Source organism: Myripristis murdjan, chromosome 1 (assembly GCF_902150065.1).
Source record: "Myripristis murdjan chromosome 1, fMyrMur1.1, whole genome shotgun sequence".
Classification (NCBI taxonomy): domain Eukaryota; kingdom Metazoa; phylum Chordata; class Actinopteri; order Holocentriformes; family Holocentridae; genus Myripristis; species Myripristis murdjan.
The window spans coordinates 34,947,536-34,965,554 of record NC_043980.1 but is presented as its reverse complement, the minus strand read 5'-3'; the positions used below and the strand labels follow the sequence as shown (position 1 = coordinate 34,965,554).

The following is an 18,019-nucleotide window of genomic DNA, read 5'->3' as shown; positions in this document are numbered from 1 at the left end:
TATGTAAATATCTAATTTAAAGGCACAATTTGCAATCTAAACATTAAAAACAACAGGGTTGGCCAAATTCTTTTTTTAAGGATTTTCTTTGGCATTTCTGCTTTATTTGATAGTGACAGTAGAGAGAGACAGGAGAGGCATAGGAGAGTGAGGGGATGACATGCAGCAAATAGCCTGAGGTTGGCTTTGAACCCAGGACACTGCTATCAGGACTCAGCCTTAACAAGAGGTAAATGCCCTTACCAGGTGAGCTACTGGGTTGGTCAAATTCAAATTCATTCAAATAAATGCATCAATAAATAAGCACATAAATATGCAAATAAATAAGCAAAAATAAGATGGCACTCACCAAATTTATACGGGACATACTGTCAAATAATAAAGATTACAATGACCTGATTTAGCTTTCCTTTATTTAGATGGGAATGTATTCTTGCCCATCATGTTAGCTGTGATTCCTTCCTTACTGTATACAAACTCTTGGGAATTGTGGAATATGATCACTGAATACCACTCTGAGAGTTCATGATGTGTGGATTAAGTGCAACTGCATTTGGGCATTTTCAGATTTGGGGCAGTCTTACACATTGGGAACGACTGTGGTGCACACTAGGGACTGGATATAGAAAAGGGGAAAAATGAAACAACTACAAAAAAACAATGTGGGTGAGAGGGGAAGTGAGGTACTCTCCTCAAGTGCCTATTTTAAGATGCTTTGAAGACAAAACTTGAATGAAATTTTGATGATTCTAGTGGGGAATATGGTTTGTTGCATCAGAAAACTGCTGCATAGCATGCAGCAGAGAAAAAATAGAACATAAACAGAAAAACATTACATATGAATATCAATCTAACAGTTAGGGAATATGCAATATCAGTACTTCAGCATAGACTGTTGGGGGGAGAAAAAACTATAATTCACCTCCTATACGTAAGCAGTGTACCCTCCGGCAGCTTTTTCCAGTGAGTGTCTGCCTGACCACATGTTGTCACAGCAACAACACATGCAAGACAGCCAGTCTGTCCTTGACTACTGTATCTCAACACGCTCTTCCAAGCGCCATGATGAGATTAAGACGATTGTGGAAGAATCAATCATGAAACAAAAACACTGGTACACAATTGTTGCAACCTTAGGCTGCTGCACTGTTTAAAGGTGAATATGTTCATCACCCATATCTTCTGTTTGTGCTGTTTGGCTGTTTGCACTGGATATGGAACTACTAAAAATATTTTGTGAAACTACATTAAAGCACTCTTAAGCACAGTATGGTGATGTTGGTAAATTTTGCATCAACAAGGAGATGGAAATCCAACGAGCTGAGTCAAATTTACAAGCCTAAAGAGGACTATGTTCTTAAATTCCTCTCTCTCCTCCTCAAACCCTTGCTTGCTGCGACTTTTACTATTTCTTCTCTTTCCACCTCTCTTTTATCCCCATCTTTCTTGCTGCCTATATGCATCCTCAGCCCTTGCTCTTGCTCGCATCCCTTCCATCATGCTCGCCCTCTTCCTCTCTTCTCCGTCTCCCTCTGGAGGGAACAGACTGAATGAGGGCAACCCTGCTGCTTCTCTCCCTCAAAACTTGTGAGGAAAGGAGGGAATGCAGTGATTAAGCGAGCAGAGACGGGGAGATAGAGAGATCTGCGTGAGTGAACCTCAGCTCTGACGCCAATCGCCTCGTGACCGCGCGTGTGTGTATGTGTATATGTGTGTGTGTGTGTGTGTGTGTGTGTGTGTGTGGAGGGGGCTGCCAGTGACGTGGGGGTGTTAGCAATTCTGTTTTGAGAAAGCTCTGACTTCAGTTGGGGAGTCTGTGTATATGCAGGCACCCCGGGCTCTTTTATGTTTCCTGCTTTTGTGTGTGCATGTGTACGTGTGTGTGTGTGTGTGTGTGTACGTGTGTGTGTGTATGTGTGTGCTTGTGTATGTAGGAAGGGGAGTCCTGTGACTCATAAAGGGGTCTGTTTCTGACTGTGGGTTGTTTTCAGCCGATCCTCTGTCATAATTTCATCTGCACATGCACACACACATGCACATACTGTTATGAAAGCACGACTATGTCATCTACTTCCTGGTGCATGTGTTTGTGTGTGTGTGCGCACAGTAGGCTTTAGCTTATTATATCGGTTTGGCCTTTCATTAAATATCAGCTATTGACTAGTCATGTCTTCTAGTGCCAATATGATGACGGTTCTCCTTGACCACAGCTACATAAAGAGCCAGTAAAAGCTGCAGGGAAATTTGATATTCTTCGTCCACTTTCTTTATTCAGTGATTTTTTTCCCCATTTATCCTTTTCAAGATGAATTCTTCGTTTTAAGTCAGTGATATAACCTTGAGTCTCTCCTACTGCTGAATAGCCATCGTAGGTTAATAATATGCTCCATAAATGCTGTTTTACCCTGCAAGAAATACATTTCTCAACACTGAATCCTTGCAATTTTTTTGGCATAAAAATAGTGAAATTTAAAGATACTGAACACTGGCACAAAATATTGGCAGCTTCAGTAGAAAAATAATGTTATTAACATTCAAAAATACACCAGTTGAAACCTAATGTGCAAAAAGAGATACGTGTGTGTGTGTGTGTGTGTGTGTGTCACTGACCTCTTTGTGTGATGCGTTGGCTCTGCCTCCTCACACGAGCGTTTCTGAGGAACCTCCACTGCCTCTCCATCCTCACCTGGCTCTCCAGGTCATGCTCCTCTGGGATCTGGGTGTGAATGAGTGGGAAGACAGCTTCAGAGGCAAAAAATAAGAACAGGAGTGCCCCATTCCTCGTACTAGAACCCCTTGTTACACAATCTATGACTTCTCAAAGATTGAAAATCCTCTCCTCCATTGCCTCTGCGGTCTCCTATGTGACTGAAACGAATGTGGTGTGGCAAAGGATTCACCTGGTCAGTCTTTCTCGAGGAAAGAGCTGATAGTTTTCATGTTTTGCACATCAGACCCAAAAGTGTCAGATCACACCAATGGTCTCCTGTGGTTTCACATGCACAAGCAGCATGCAGTGGTGTGTGCAGCCATGATGATTAAGCTGGTTTGCTTTCTGAGCGTTAACCCTTTGAAACCCAGGAGGCTTTTATTTTGAAAGGTTTTATTTTACACTTTGAACAAAAATTCACTTCATTTTCTTTTTTTTTTTTTAATTGTTTTAGGAATTTCTCAAATAATAATTGTAATAATTATATATATTTTTTATTTTAATCATGTTTTTTGTGGAAATTTTCTTGTAAGTCTTTTACTGTTTAACTTTTACTATTACCTAATCACCTTTTCACCTATGTTTGTGAAAGAAATCAAGTGAATTTGCTCAAGTTTCAAAGGGTCAACAGGGTCAAAGTGTCTATTTTCCCTGATTCTGATGCTGATTCTGTAAATACAGTGGTCACTGTCCTATTTCAAGGCAAAGGGACGTCAGAGTTTCATTCAAGGTGTTTTTGTTAAGACGTCGTCTACAGGAAGTTAAGACATATATATATAAGGAAAAGCTAACAAAAACCCAAATCTCCTTGTATTATATGACAGCGACTAAGCAGGTAGTCTGGCTTGTGGCATACAGTTCTCCGGATGCATTCCATTGAAAATATGAGCGCAATGTAATTTAGTTGCTCCACAAGCTGGTCTCAAAATACACCCGACAGACTGGATAACAGGCCACTGTAGAGACAAAAATGAAAAGGCAACGTCACCCAAGGCGATGGCAAAATGCAGGTGCTGCTGGCTCTTTAAATCTCCCACCTGCATCATACCATAAAAGCCTCAAATTTAGGGTGTCAAATGGCATTCGTCAGATTTGGCTTCCAGCACATAGTTCTTCAAAGATAGCTCACACTCAGACCCCCTTGATGGCGCTCCTCCCCTCATTTTCTTCTCCTCCATTCCCTCTTACCTCAGTTCTAAGCTTCTGCCTGGCCCCCACCCCCCTCTCTCTTTTGCCTGCTTCCCTCTCTGCTTTCCTGAGAAAGAGAAAATGCCTTCTCTGGGTAATTAGTGTTCATCAACGAAGGCCTCTGGTGTAACCTCTCAACAAAGGAATGAATTTCTGTGTGTGTGGGGGGGGGGTGGGGGGGTGGGGAGGGGGCTGATAACAGTAGGTGATTAGGGATAAAGAAGGGAGTAGAAAATTATTTCTCTGTGATCTGAGAGGGAAAAAAGCCAGTGCTCTGGCAAACATGAAAACAGACCTATGCTCCATATGTGAATGTGTGAACGATGACTGAATAAGACCTGTATCTCAGTGCTAGACACTGACACTTCACCGATAGCGAGACAGTGTTTACTCAGTGCTCTGGGACATTTTATTTTCAAACCTTTCTTATCTCATCGCAGGTGTGCACAGTTAGTCACTTTTTGTAAACAATGAGTGGAAGAGAACTATCACGTCTGATGCACAACTCTCGTGACTGAATTCACGGCCCCGTCAGTCCGTCAGAGCAGCATGTGTGAGAGTGTGTGTAAGAACAGAAACAATAGTTAGCTAGCTAGGTTTAGGGCTACAAATGCTTCTTAAGCCTCCGCTCGCTGGCCAGTTAAAATGTGTTAAAAGTGAAAAATCCATGCCACAGGGATACAAGAGGAAGAGCTGAGGGACATGGACAGAGAAACTAAAAAGAAGAGAAAGTTTCAACTTCACAGTCCAAAACAACAGGCATGATTAGGGCTTCATGTGTAGAAAGGCAAGGAATTCTGTAAAATATGTTGACAATTTCCTGCATGTGCAGCCGAGTGAGTAAAATGGATTGGGTACAGTGAAGGTTAACTGATAAATTCTATCTTGGGTTACGTAAAAAAACAGGCCCAGAAAGATTTTAAGTCAGCCAGAACAAATCTGTTATGATAATGTGCATTTTGAGGAGAAAGAAATGATTCCCTTTTTGAACCCAACTCATCAATTATGCATGATATTGCTATGTGTGATATAAACCTGATTTATGCCATTTTTTCAGTGAAATGTAATAAAGTTATAAATGAAAAACACGCACTAAGCTATTATTATGCATATTTAATAAAGACATAGATTGTCGCTAGGAGAGGAGCAACAGTATTTGTTCATGACATCACGGTTTGTGTGGGGTGGGGTGGCTCGGTTTAAAGGACACAAGGTAGTCAGATGTATAGGGTTCAATCCACAACAAAACGGCAGTACTATCAACTTAGAAAGAGTCATAATGACAGCAACAGAGCCTGCCGTGACAATTTCGACTAGAACAATATTTCAAAATGGCATGCAGAAATGGAAAGAATGTTCTTGACATGTATGTTGCATTGCAATGATACAATGTCCACGGACAAAGTTACCTTTGGGTGGTGCTCCCAACTTATTGAGCTGTTTAATTATTTACAGTAATTACAAAGAAACTGATTGCCATGGTAAGGGGAGTGAAAGAGGTGACCTAAAGTATTCCAAGTTACTTCATAGCAGGTATTTGTTTGCTGTCTTCAAGCAGCAGATCTCAGTCCTGCACCTATTGGTTTTCAATCCCACCAGCTTGCCACCTGTGTTCATTTGGTGTTTCAGTGTGAATCAGTTCTCAGTTCTTGATTAAACGGCCATATGTGAACAACAAGAAACAGCAAGATCTGGGTGGTGAGGAGCAGGACTGAGACACTTAGAGTCTTAGAGTCTTGTTCCCAAACCAGGTCCTCAAGAGCACCTTGTTCCAGCTCTGCTCTTGCACACCTCAGCTATGTGAAGGGCTTATGCTGTGCTCAAGAGAAGTTGGGATTTCTGAGTTGGCAGCTTATAATTGAGGGCTTTGTTCATTGCTGTCATTTCAGGGTTTGGAAGTCAGAATTTGCCAACTGGGTCACTCTGTTACCGTGGAGTCACACAGACGTCGACCTGCTTCAGCACCTGCTCTGGTAGGAAGAGCTGCAGAAGTGGATGCTTGCGAGGGCCTGATGTTTTTGTGGCTGGTTTCTGAGCACCAGAAACTCTGTGATATTTCACAGAAATTGAGGAGGAGAAACAATGCATAAGTTAAGTTTGTTGTAAGTTCATACAAAATGCACACTGCTCAGCCATTCTTGCTGTTGAGAAATCTTGCCTGAATCACCCTCTCTGAATTCAGACTTAAATGGCCGTTCCATTGCATTTTTCCCAGTTTTAGGAGAGCTAGGAGAGTTAATAGAAATACTAGCTTATAGCACCTCCCAACAAATTGATTTTAATCATGCGTTAATTGGCATCAATAAATGGATACTGGAAGTTTAGTACTCTGACCTTTACATGTGATCCAACTCTAATGAGCCAACAAGTACTCAGCTCAAGGCGTTTTCCATAATTACCGGAGTTGTGCAGTCAGTGGAGAATGAGCACGTTGGCTTTAAAAACGCAATGTATGCCTAGGACGTGTACAATTTCTGTGGCTTGTGTGGTCGGGTTTCTGGAGCAACTTAGACAACATTTCTATGGTATTTCTATGGTGTAGCACTTAACTGCATCGGGTCTGCAAAACTAAAGATGGAACAACAACTTGCAAGGTGAGGAACTAAGGAAGCAAGCACAGGGGAAGTATCAGCCGGCATGACAGATTTAGCCCTGGATGCTCTTTCTCCTCCTCTTAGACTCAACCTTTCCTCTTCCTCTGCCTGCCTGCAATGTCACCATCAATCAATCTCCAACACCGGAGAGCCTACCTGTGGCACTCTGCCATGTAACTGAACAATTCTGCAGCTAGGGAAGTCTTTGTACTTGTGAATAGTCAGTACTGCCAACTGATAATTTCAGTTTAGCATTTTAAATGGCAGTGCTTTCCATGTGAACGCAGCAGATTTTAGTCATGAGGACTTTGCCAAAAATCCAGAATAGGGCTGGGCGATGTGGAAAACATCAAACACGACAATTACCTTTGACCAAACAGCTCAATACTGATACTGTAGGCATGATTATTGGTGTGTTCATTTCATTTACATACAAAAGAGTTAGAACAGTCTACTAAGGTAAGAAACTTGGATCCTTTTGTTGTAAAACCAGGAAAAAACAACACTAATTTTATGTCAGGGTAATATGATGAAAAAGAGTCCCATGTAATAACATTGTTGTAATACTGATATATCTACTCAGATGAATTAAACATAGTGTTTTGCAAGAACTGAGATTTAAAATTACAACTAGTGTGAAAAAGGGGAAATAGTTTTTCTAGTTTTGGATGTGTGTCAGGTTTGAAGTTTGAGTGTTAGCATGTAAACAGTTAAGAAAAACTGCAAGATAGGGGGATTGTAATGGTGCTGTTTTGTGTGTGTATGTGTGTAATGTGCTCACTGCCCCACTGTGTGCTTATTAAGCACATTTCTACAGCGAAGCTTCTCACGTCCACTGAATGTTAAACAGTCATACATACACAGCTACAGTGCCACGTGAGGTGGACTATCATGTACTCTGAGAATCAAACTCCCTGCAAACTCCTCTACTGCTGTGTGCTTTAAAGGTCAGACTTATTTTAACACCAACGCAACATATGCTAACATGAGACAAGAGCTTTTGGATGACGGAGAGAGAGGAAGAAGAGAGGAAAGAGAGGTGCTGAATATGGAGAGAGTGGGTTTCTGTGTGTGTGCTCTGTCAGCTGCTAATGTAAAGCATAATGAGACCCTGAGGTAAACTATGAGGCCACACAAACACACCTCTACATGTGTTTTCTCTCACACATGCCTTAACTTATAGCTGTGGATATACTGCACAATTTTTCTTTTTCAGTCTCTTTTCTCATACACATTTTCTTACACCGCTCCCCGCAAAACACACCCCATGTTGTCCTTGTGTGTGGGTGTGGATATATACACTCCGTCTGTCTCGCACAAACACACGCACACACTCTCCCTTCCCCTCTTGTGCTGCTGACACAGTGATATGATAACCTGTGTGCAGACTTTGAGGCGCACTCTCACACACAGCTTTATAATGGAGTGGAGTTTTATGGGAGCACTCAAAAATTTTGCCGACACAGCATTCTGGTTCGCGCTACGGCAAAACCCCTCTCCTGCTTCCTTCTCTTCCTTCCACCTTTCCTTCTCTCTCTCCCTCCATAGCCATCCAATCATCTTTTTCTCCTTTCTATCATCTTGTTCCCACCTCTGCCTCCGTCTTCCTTTCATCCTGCCGCCCCCTGGTGCTCTTTACACATTTTATGTCTATCGCCTCTATTTTTCCCTCCCTCTCCCTCTTTCTTCCACACATGCTCCCTCCATCTCTGTTTGCCCCTCATGGTCTACTCTTCCAATATTTGACTTCCATCGTCTGTCATTCTTTTCTTCATGATTGTTCCCTCTCACATGCACACCCTCCTCCTATATTTGCCACTAATGGTAAAAAGATTTATCTTATTGTTCTAATATCTTCTTTTCTTTCCTCTCTCCTGCCCCATCAGTCACTTTGTCTCTCATGCGCATTTCCAATATCTTGGTTTCCTGACTTCTGATTTTCTCCACTCTATCCCTCAACTTTCTCCCTTTCCTCCTCTATTCGACCCTCATGGCTGCCTGTCTCACCAATGATTTCCTCCTTCTCTCCTCTACGTGTGCAGTCTGGCACCGGTTCAGAAAATCTCGATGAGATTAGCTGACACAGTTCATTTTTTTCCCTCTTTCTTTTTTTTTTTTTTTCTCGTCTGGAGAGAGTTGGGTGTGGGCGTGCAGCCTTTGCAGTATCATGGCAGATGTGTTAATCTTGTGAACCAGAAGCAGCAGCCATGTGACACTTGATCTGACTCTTAATACGCAAACTGTTTGTAGCAGCCGATAACATAATTACTGCCAATAATAATAAATAAAAATGTTTCCGTTCTTAATGTAATAAAAGCCGATAATGCAATAACTTACCAACAATGTAATAAAATTTCTGAACCAATAATGTAATAACTTTTTGCCAATAATGTAATAAGGTATTACATTATTCGCTGGTTATTACATTACACATAAATAATGTAATAATATACTAATATCACTTTATTTAAGTTTTATTTATTGGCTATAAAAACCCTCACTGTTGCCTATTTCAAATAGCTGCTTAAAAACCTGACCACACACACACACACACACACACACACACACACACACACACACACACACATACACTACTACTTGATGGTTAGACTTACTGTTTGAGTACCAAAGGAATTGTGAACACATGTTTGCAAACACAGACAATAACTCATATGCTGTATTATATGAAATCTACAGCTCTCTGAAGATGCTTTGTCCTCGAATACAAAGACCACCACTTCTTTTCATGAAAAATGTCATCTTTAACTTATTTTAAATCACTTTTTAAAGCATATTGTTTCAACCACACTACTATAACAATGTAGCACTCCCTCTCTCTGTGTATATACCAAACCTGACACCTGACAGGTTACGTGAAAATGTATTACCAAAACAGAGTTCTTCCCCATTTAGATCCTCACCTAACACAGTCATGACAAGCTCGATAGAGAGTCTAAAACCAAAGCAAATACTATCTATAGTTCACTCTTGAAGACTCTTGAGGATTTTCTTTGGCAGTCCCTGTAACTCACCACTTGATGTTGCTTGACAAGTTATCCAGTTATCTGACTCTGATACAGGCTTTCTTCCTTTGTCTGCAAACCTTTTTCTCTTATCAGACATGTTGAAAGGTAATTTGTTACTTAATTTAATTTAGTAGGCTAAATAGTTTATTTAGCTGACATGGATTAACATTTCTTATATATTTAGAGCAAGAGGATATGCAAATTTGTGACATCATTCAAATTTACCCTTAGAGATCCACGGGAGTGTCTGTGCCGGCTGACATTACTGTGTTTTAGAGTCTGTAATGGGCTCAGTTAAAGCTAGAGTCATGACACTGGCATCATGTGAAGACAGACAACCTCAGGAATCCAGTGCTACCAAGAATGTCAAGTATGTCTCACTAGGTTGTCAGCAAGTCCGCTAAATATAGCTCCAAATTTAGACTAAAGTTTGATAAGGGGAAAATGACATGGCCATTTTCAGAAGGGCCCCTTGACCTCCGACCTCCAGATCTCTGAATGAAAATGGGTTGTCTGGGCACCCATGACTCTTCCCTTTGCAGACATGCCCACCTTACGCTAATCCCATGCAGTCTGGCCACAAATGTGTTCTTTTGGCCTGTTGTAAAATGGTGTATTTGTGCAGACTGGGGCCTAAACAGCCTTGGAGTTGCATAAATTGGATTTGACTGGAAAGCTGAGACAGCACATGTAATTGCCTGGCCATCCTCACTAAGGCCTTAAACTTGCCTATTCCACCAGAGCCAAAAAACAGCAGCACGCCGGGTCATTGATCTCTTTGCTACAGGGACATTAAATTTCCCCTTGAGTGCCTTGAGTATCACATCGTAGGTCTCATCTGACACTGCTCCCTGTCCATGTCTTGTCCATACTCAAATGATAGAGGACAGGAAAAAGATCATTGGCAGTATTCCCTTTGTTCCAGATCTATAAAATACATGAAATGGAGTTAAACAGTAAGCTATTTTTTTTAATTATTATTATTACTGTGGTGCTGTAGTGTTAAACTCTGGTCTAATGAGACTCGAGTACAGTGAGACTTGATGGTAAGAATTGCATTTTTTGTTTTTTTGCATGGCGAGCATTCTGTTCTGGAAATTGCTAAGAAACTCCCTCTTACTGCCAATAGGAAAGCCATAAATCCTGATGCCCTCAGATTGTAGTTTTTGATTGCAAAGTTTCATGAGGCTGTAATTATCCTCGAGATCATTGTGTCCACAAGAGTCTCAGCTTTCCAGTCAAACCCGATTTATGCAACTCCAAGACTGTTTAGGCCCCAATATGCAAAACCATTTTACACCATTTTAGGTGAAAATAACACATTTCTACTGCATGGCTTGTGGCCCAAACTGCATGGGATTAACAGAAGGTGGGCCTTGTCTGCTAAGAGGAGACCCGTGGGTACCTAGAGAACCCATTTTCATTCAGATACATGGAGGTGGGAGGCAATGGGACCCCACTGAAAATGTAGCACAAACAAAATAAATAGTCATCATTTCTAGAGAGACAGTAGGTGTGTGTGTGTGTGTGTGTGTGTGTGTGTGTGTGTGGTAATGTTTTTAAGCAGCTATTTGAAAGAAGCAACAATAAGGGTAAGTGTCAGGAAGAGGAAGTGTGACACTTTATTTAAGTTTTATTTATTGGCTATAAAGTTATATTATTACATTATCACCTCCACTCATTACACTATTTGTTTTCTTTACTGAGCTAAATAAAGTAATAACCAGCCAATAATGGAACACCTTATTATATTATTTGCAAAAAAGTTATTTTGTTATTGGTTCAGAAATTTTATTATATTATCGGCTGTTATTACATTAAGAACCAAAAAAATTATTACGTTATGGGTAGTTATTATGTTATTAGCTGCTACCCCGCTCTTACACAGGACAGGGAGGATATGCTTTTTGGTACAAATGGATTTGTGGACATGAAGAATGAATTAATATCACATAACTGAGCACACACTCTGTGTGTGGTGAAAAATAATATTTCCTTTAATTGTAGATTTCACCCAGGAGGATGTTAAGTTGTGGAGTTTAGAGAGGATAATTATTCAGCAAAGCCATTTAGTATAAGCAGCAGGCGCTTTCTCACACTGTGACTGGTACATTCTGTTTTCCACAGGACTCCAGTTTTACATAAGTTTTAGAAAACTGATGCGGCATTGGCTGAGTCACCCTCAAAGCGACTGTAAAATACCTGATAAACTTATGGCTCTTGCTGCAAAACAGTCAGGGTATGCACACATACTTGCCAATTAAATTCCAAAACTTTTCCATGACTTTTCCATAACTACATATCAAATTTGAATGTCTGTATTTCTGAATTGTAATGAGTAAAACAAAATATGTAATCGCAAGTGTGACAATAGGAAGTGCAAATGTAAAGACAAATAAAATCTGTTTCATAGCAACCACCATGTCTCTCGACTCTGATTGGCTGGGGTGCTGCTGTAGAAAGACAAAAGAGCTGATCTCGAGAAAATAAAAAAATACTTTTTCTCCCATTTAAGGCTCTAACTCAACTTGTCAAGATGACAATAATTAGCAAAAAAAATTCCAGGACAAGTCCAGGGATATTTCATTATTCCTCAAAAAATTGCCAGGCCTAGAAAGCAGAAGCCCTGAAAGTAGGGGCCCTGAATTAGAAGCCCATAGATGCCGTGAATTAAATATTAACATGACAAACTGAAAAGTATTTTTTATGCTGGTACTAAGTATGTGTTGCTTAGCAACCTCTTTTAACTACTGTTCAAGGGCTAGACAGGACTAGACTATTTGATTAAAATAAAGGATGTGCTTCCTCTTTTCGAACGCAACTGGCATTTTATAAAAGCAATAACTCATTGGATGCTACGCTTTATGCCTGTTCTGTTATCACTGTGATGCATGGCCTTGTGGCTCATTGCTGAACTGAACACACACATGAAAAAGGCTGTTGTGTGAGTGAGGGTGCAGACAGGGACTGTCAAACTGAGGGAAGGAGAGAGGGAGGGAAGGAGGGAGGGAGGGAGAAGAGAAACAGAAATGTGAGCCACCTTCATGACTGGCTGGGCGAAGTACTTGGCGCTCCAGTCACACAGGCCCGTCTGGAGGGTGGCGCTGATATAATTCCTGTGACCACCCGGCTCATCCCCATCCTCAGCTGCCTGGATGGACACACACACACACACACACACACACACACACACACACACACACACACACACACACACGCGCGCGCGCGCACGCACGCACGCACGCACGCACGCACGCACGCACGCACGCACGCACGCACACACGCACGCACACACGCACACAAACGACAAACATAGACGCATACATAAGTCAATTTAAAGGAGATAAAACCACAGACAACAGAAGTGCGATAACGAGGCACTTTGTGGTTGTTTTTCAGATTCGAAACATTAAAGGTTGTGGTGATTGCTTGTTTTAGTCAAATAAATGCAAGGTTGCAAACCCAGATTGACCTACTAAAGGTCGTTCTCTACCTGTTCAGGTCCCTTGTCAAACATCTTGCGAGTGCGGGGGAACTGGTGCGAGTGGGGCGCCTGTCCTCCCAGTGTGGGGGTGTAGGGGGGCCTGGTGGCCGGCTGCTCCCTAGGCGGAGGCTTGGGCACCTCGTTGGTCAGGCTGGAGCTGCTGGTGCTGGGCATCGGAGGAGAGCCGCTGGGGGAGCAGAGAAATGGGGAAGCAAGAGAACGTCAAGAATCCGACATTAGGAGTTACATGAAAAGTCATTTAACTGAATATTCCACCACACTGTTGTTTAACTAAATCCTGTGTGTGTGTGTGTGTGTGTGTGTGTGTGTGTGTGTGTGTAACATCGCCTCTCACCCAGCTTGGTGGATGTGAGTGCCCTTGCTGGTGGGGCTGGCTGGGGCCGACTGGGTGAGAGATCCAGAGTCCAGGATCCTCTGAGGCCGTGCGTTCATGGTCGCCTGGGAAGAAAGAGACGGCAGTTTAACTCCCCATTGGTTCACTAAGTAATCCCACGGGGAACTTGCTCTTGAGACACAGAAGGACTCCTGATTCGCAAGTGCAATGACTACAGAAAGAGGAAAGGGCAGTAAAGAGAGAGGGGCAGACGACAGACAAAACTGTGACAGGAATATGATCAACAGTGACTTCAGTTATTCTAGAGATATGCAAGAAGGATGGGGTGAAAATTAGAAGCAATGCCCCAAATCTGGATATCCCTTGCCTCTGCAACACTGCGTCCAAAGTGCAACACAAAGTTTGCCTTAATTTCCAGAACTTCATCTCACTGACTAGAGGAGGCAATATAACCTCTTCATTGTGAGTTGTCTAATGGCCGCTCACAAGGGAGGGGTAAACTTAATAAGGACAAAAGAGGCAAAGCATCACTGATGAATAGCAGAGTTGTTGTTTACTAAAGCCAGGTGCAGAGAAAACTCTGTGCAGCGTAAATCTAGTTAACACCAGCAAACACATTTTACTACCTGGAATTGCCTTTGATTTGATATCTATGCTAATTACAAAATTGCGCAAAGTGTCTTTTGTGTGGGTCTAAAAGGCTGAGTCAAGGAGACACAGCGAGATATTACCTGCTTAGGAGCCTGAGGGCCTCACATAAATTTCTTCATATAAAGTAGTAACTACTTTATAGGAGGAGGTTTATGTGTGAATGTGCACACAATCCACTGCATTGGTGAAGGTACAGACATATCACTTACTTTAGTTAGTTGTTGCAAGTGCGTCATTAAATACCACAAGGAATTAAGAACAAAGCAAAAAAGACAGTTATTATGGAAATGGGTCTGTCACTAATCTGTGCTCCTTTGCTCCTGCAGCAAAACAATATCAATTAGATGAGACAGATATGTCATTACCATACAAACACAATGCTGAACAAATGAATATTTTAAAAGATGGGCTTATACTTTTAACATGTTAGAAGGTGAATGTATAGAACCATAGAAGTGATGGTTTGCTCATGTAAATTCACCAGGAAGGGTGTACAGCAGCGAGGGTGCAGTGCACCACAGACACCATGCAGAGACACCTGACATCTACAATAGCAAAGGTGAGCTAAACACTGTGGAATTAATCCTTTTTTTTTTTATTTGAGACAACAGCTGTTTATTAACAGCCTCATACAAGGGTCTTCAGTGATAGACCTTTTTGAACTGGTTTCATTTTGGTTTGCAGACCTAATTTTAAGCTGTTCTCAACATTTCAACCAAACAAAAAACTGGTTTGGAGCCTGGAGAGTTGTTTCCTAGCTGGAAACAAAAAAAAAATAGCAGGACCTGAAATGAGTATGTATTACTTTACATGGAAAGATAGAGATGACAGAGAAACTGAAGAGCGTGCAGTGGTCTGCCAAAGAAACAAAACTGTTGCTTTCAATTTGGACATCTCCTGAATTTCATTAAAGATGAAAGAGAGTACTAGAAAAAGTAGACTGTTTTGTTACAAACTAAATAAATAAATAAGCAAATAAAAGAGCGCAGGGACTCAAAAAGAGATCTAGCAAAAGCAGTTTGTGTGTCCGTGAACAGCCATGTGTTGTGTCCAAGTATTCAGGAAAGAGTAACTGATCCCCAGTCAGCTTGCTCTGTTAGCTGTCCTAAAAAAGAACATCAGCTTAACTTAAAACTGATAGCCTTTTAACAAAATTAAATGTTCTACCTCTAAGAAGCAGCAAATGTCAAAGAATCAACTACTTTTGCTAAATGTTGGTTTGAAGGTGGTGGCAGGACTGCCAGCTCATCAGTTATGATAAAGTAACTGGATTATGCACCATGCTCATGGATTATTCATTAACAGTTGCTCATCATCAACATGTGGTAAACAAACATCATACCCGCTACCTCTATTAAGCTTGCTGGAAACCATTGCATACATGCAAAACGACTGCATTAGCAGAAAATGCGGGTAATAGGTTTCCACGGCTCATTCCACGCTCTAAAACGTCTTGTTCTCTGTCAGATCGCTTCCCCTGACTTCATAACTCATTAACTGGACGGGAAGCAAGTCAACTAAGCAAACAAATCAGTGGGTGTACACCATGCTACAGTATTAGCGAGGTCTCTGGTAGGTTACTGGCGTCAAAGCCGACGACAGCTCAGAGGAACGGAAGCTCCTTCCCGCTCTGTTTGTGCCTATTTAATTATTGAAGGTGCATCTAAAATGTTCAGCTGGTGGTGAAAGTGCGAAACACCTCCCCGGTGAACGATGATGGCTTGGAAGTGCTGAGGGTGAGATGGGTTTGGTCAAGACGGAGGGTGGGCTGAACGAGGGATGAAGGGGGAGGGTGCGTTGGCGAGTGTGAGAGAGGAGGGTTTTCTGCTGCGTCAGGCAAGGGGAACCGGAGGAAGCAAATCTGTGCGGTCATAACCTCCTAGCATGAATAGAGTGAGTAAAGTGAATACCAGGGTAAAGCCTTGTTGCAGTTTTTTTATTGTCATGTAATCAATGCAGCAGTTTCCCAAATTGAAACTTTGACCTGTTGTCACATGTTATCAAGTGAGAGTGTCAATCAAGTTCCAAGTGTGCAGGCTTTACTCTTTTCTCCTGCGACTTACCCACTCAAACTAGAGTGAGCACAATCAAAAGACCAGGCACACTATCACTACAGAGTAATGGGATTTAAAAAGATGCCTGACTTTCGCCCCAGTAGCACCCACTGAGGACTGTACTGTGAGGGGCTATTAAAAATCATTTAATGCTTTTCATCATCTGAGAAGAAAGTAAATTTTAATTAGCTGCTGACCTTGTTCACTTTGTTACAAATCATTAACATTTGACATTTAAAATCCTAATTAAAAGAGCTGGATTTTAAGCTGGGCTAATGCTAACACTTATGAACTCGGGTCAAATGTTCTCTTGATTAGGCTGTCTCTGGAGGAAGAAATAAAACCTGGGCTGCATCTTTGGTGAGCAACAAACTGCAATATGGCATTTCAACACATTCATTAAAAACCTGCATTGTCAGTGCCTTTTTTAAATTGCTGTTTGTCTCATCCTTCACAGCTACAGACAACACAGGTGGAGCCTCGGTGATCACTTTTCACCTGATTTTTTTAGTTGTGCTGGAAAATATAAATGACTGCCGTTACTACAAGCAGATGCTGCAGTGCACAGGACTCGCTTTCCCTCGGCTCAAGCGCAGTCGTGCTGGAGGTGCATAACCAAAGCCAGGGAGGAGGGCATCAGCTCATCCCTGTCAGATCCTCTGGGTTCAGCAACATTCAGCAGATTGAAACACTGCACAGAAGCTATATGCACCCCTCTGAAAATGCCCTAGAGTTGAAAGGTCAAATAATACATATTTGACTTCATATGATATTCTCAGAGTGTGGGTCTGGTCTTACTTGAGATTAAAGCACTGCTGCAAACAACTGCGTGTTTCCGTGCTGGACTGTGAGGGTGATTTGCTCAGTCGACTATAGCTTAGAGAGAGCCACACTCAAACATGCAAACAAAAATCTCAGATGGTGTAACATTTGAGACAAAACACTCGACTCTGTAGAAGGAGGTCTGCTGCAGGCACACAGTGTGCTACAGTAGCTGGCAGAGGGGAGGTCTATTGCATTATGTCGTTTATCAAGTCCTGTTGTTCTCTGTAGGAGTCCAGTGGGGAGTGTTAATGCGGAGATACCAGTGGTCTGTATGTAAATAAGAGGACAGTTGGTGTTGGTGGTTCGAAACAGAAGAGGATGTGCTTCGGCTTGGTTAGAGGGTGGGCTATACTGGTTATTACGGCTCCTTAAGTTACAGCAGCCTCTCTGCTCTGCACTGCCAAGCCTGGGGGAGTCATTGGCACTTAATTGCATTTGCACAAAAGTAATGGTCTTGTGGAGGAGGAAAATGCCAATGGGAGGATGGGTGTGTGTTGGAAACTGATCACTTTCTCTGCATAACCATGTGATGAAACTCTTGGATCCCTAATGCTGAAAGCAACAAACATCAAGGCACAGCACCCAAGCAACAGATTCTAAGAAATATCCCTGTGGTGCCAGTGTGTTTGTGTGATTAACAAACTCTTGGCAGGTTTGAATGTCATACCTTGTATGCAATGCTATTGAGGACCTTCATGGCCAGATCAGACACTTCAGGGAAAGGATCGGCAGCAAGGTGCAGCAACACTCTCCAGATCTGGGTGTAAACGCTGTTGAAGGACACGCCTGAAAAGACAGAGAAAACACACTGCTACAGACATATTTATCGACTCGCCCCGTCGGATTTTGTGAGAACTCAGTTTGTTGAAAGATAAATCATCACATAGAGTGACGGTTGATAAGTTGCAAGAGGCAGTGAATAGCTTGATAGTGTAGGGAAGAAAGCTCTACGCACAGACATAGAGGATACACAAATAAACAACACAGGACACGTGGATGAATAGATATGTAAAGCCAGCCACGCACGACCACTTCCATCCAAGTTCATTAGCAAAGCAGTGCTAAAAACAAAGTGTCAATGAACTGTTATCTCATTAGTACCGTGCTAACTGCCATTTTCCTCTCCTACACC

The 18,019-nt window shown here is 42.0% G+C and overlaps 1 protein-coding gene across 5 annotated transcripts in view; it reads right to left on the bottom strand.

Annotated features, from left to right (window-relative positions):
- Window positions 1–18,019, bottom strand: part of rptor (regulatory associated protein of MTOR, complex 1) — a 183,471-nt gene that overhangs the window by 29,514 nt on the left and 135,938 nt on the right. For all 5 annotated transcript variants that reach the window (XR_003928108.1, XM_030048802.1, XM_030048820.1 and 2 more), the window contains exons 22-26: window positions 17,555–17,673; window positions 13,358–13,461; window positions 13,012–13,189; window positions 12,559–12,669; window positions 2,611–2,716 (exon numbers count right to left, since the gene is read on the bottom strand). Coding sequence is in view for 4 of the 5 variants with exons in the window: in XM_030048802.1 (XP_029904662.1) it covers window positions 2,611–2,716; window positions 12,559–12,669; window positions 13,012–13,189; window positions 13,358–13,461; window positions 17,555–17,673 (618 nt within the window). In the remaining variant the exon portion in view is untranslated. The remainder of the gene's footprint in view (window positions 1–2,610; window positions 2,717–12,558; window positions 12,670–13,011; window positions 13,190–13,357; window positions 13,462–17,554; window positions 17,674–18,019) is intronic.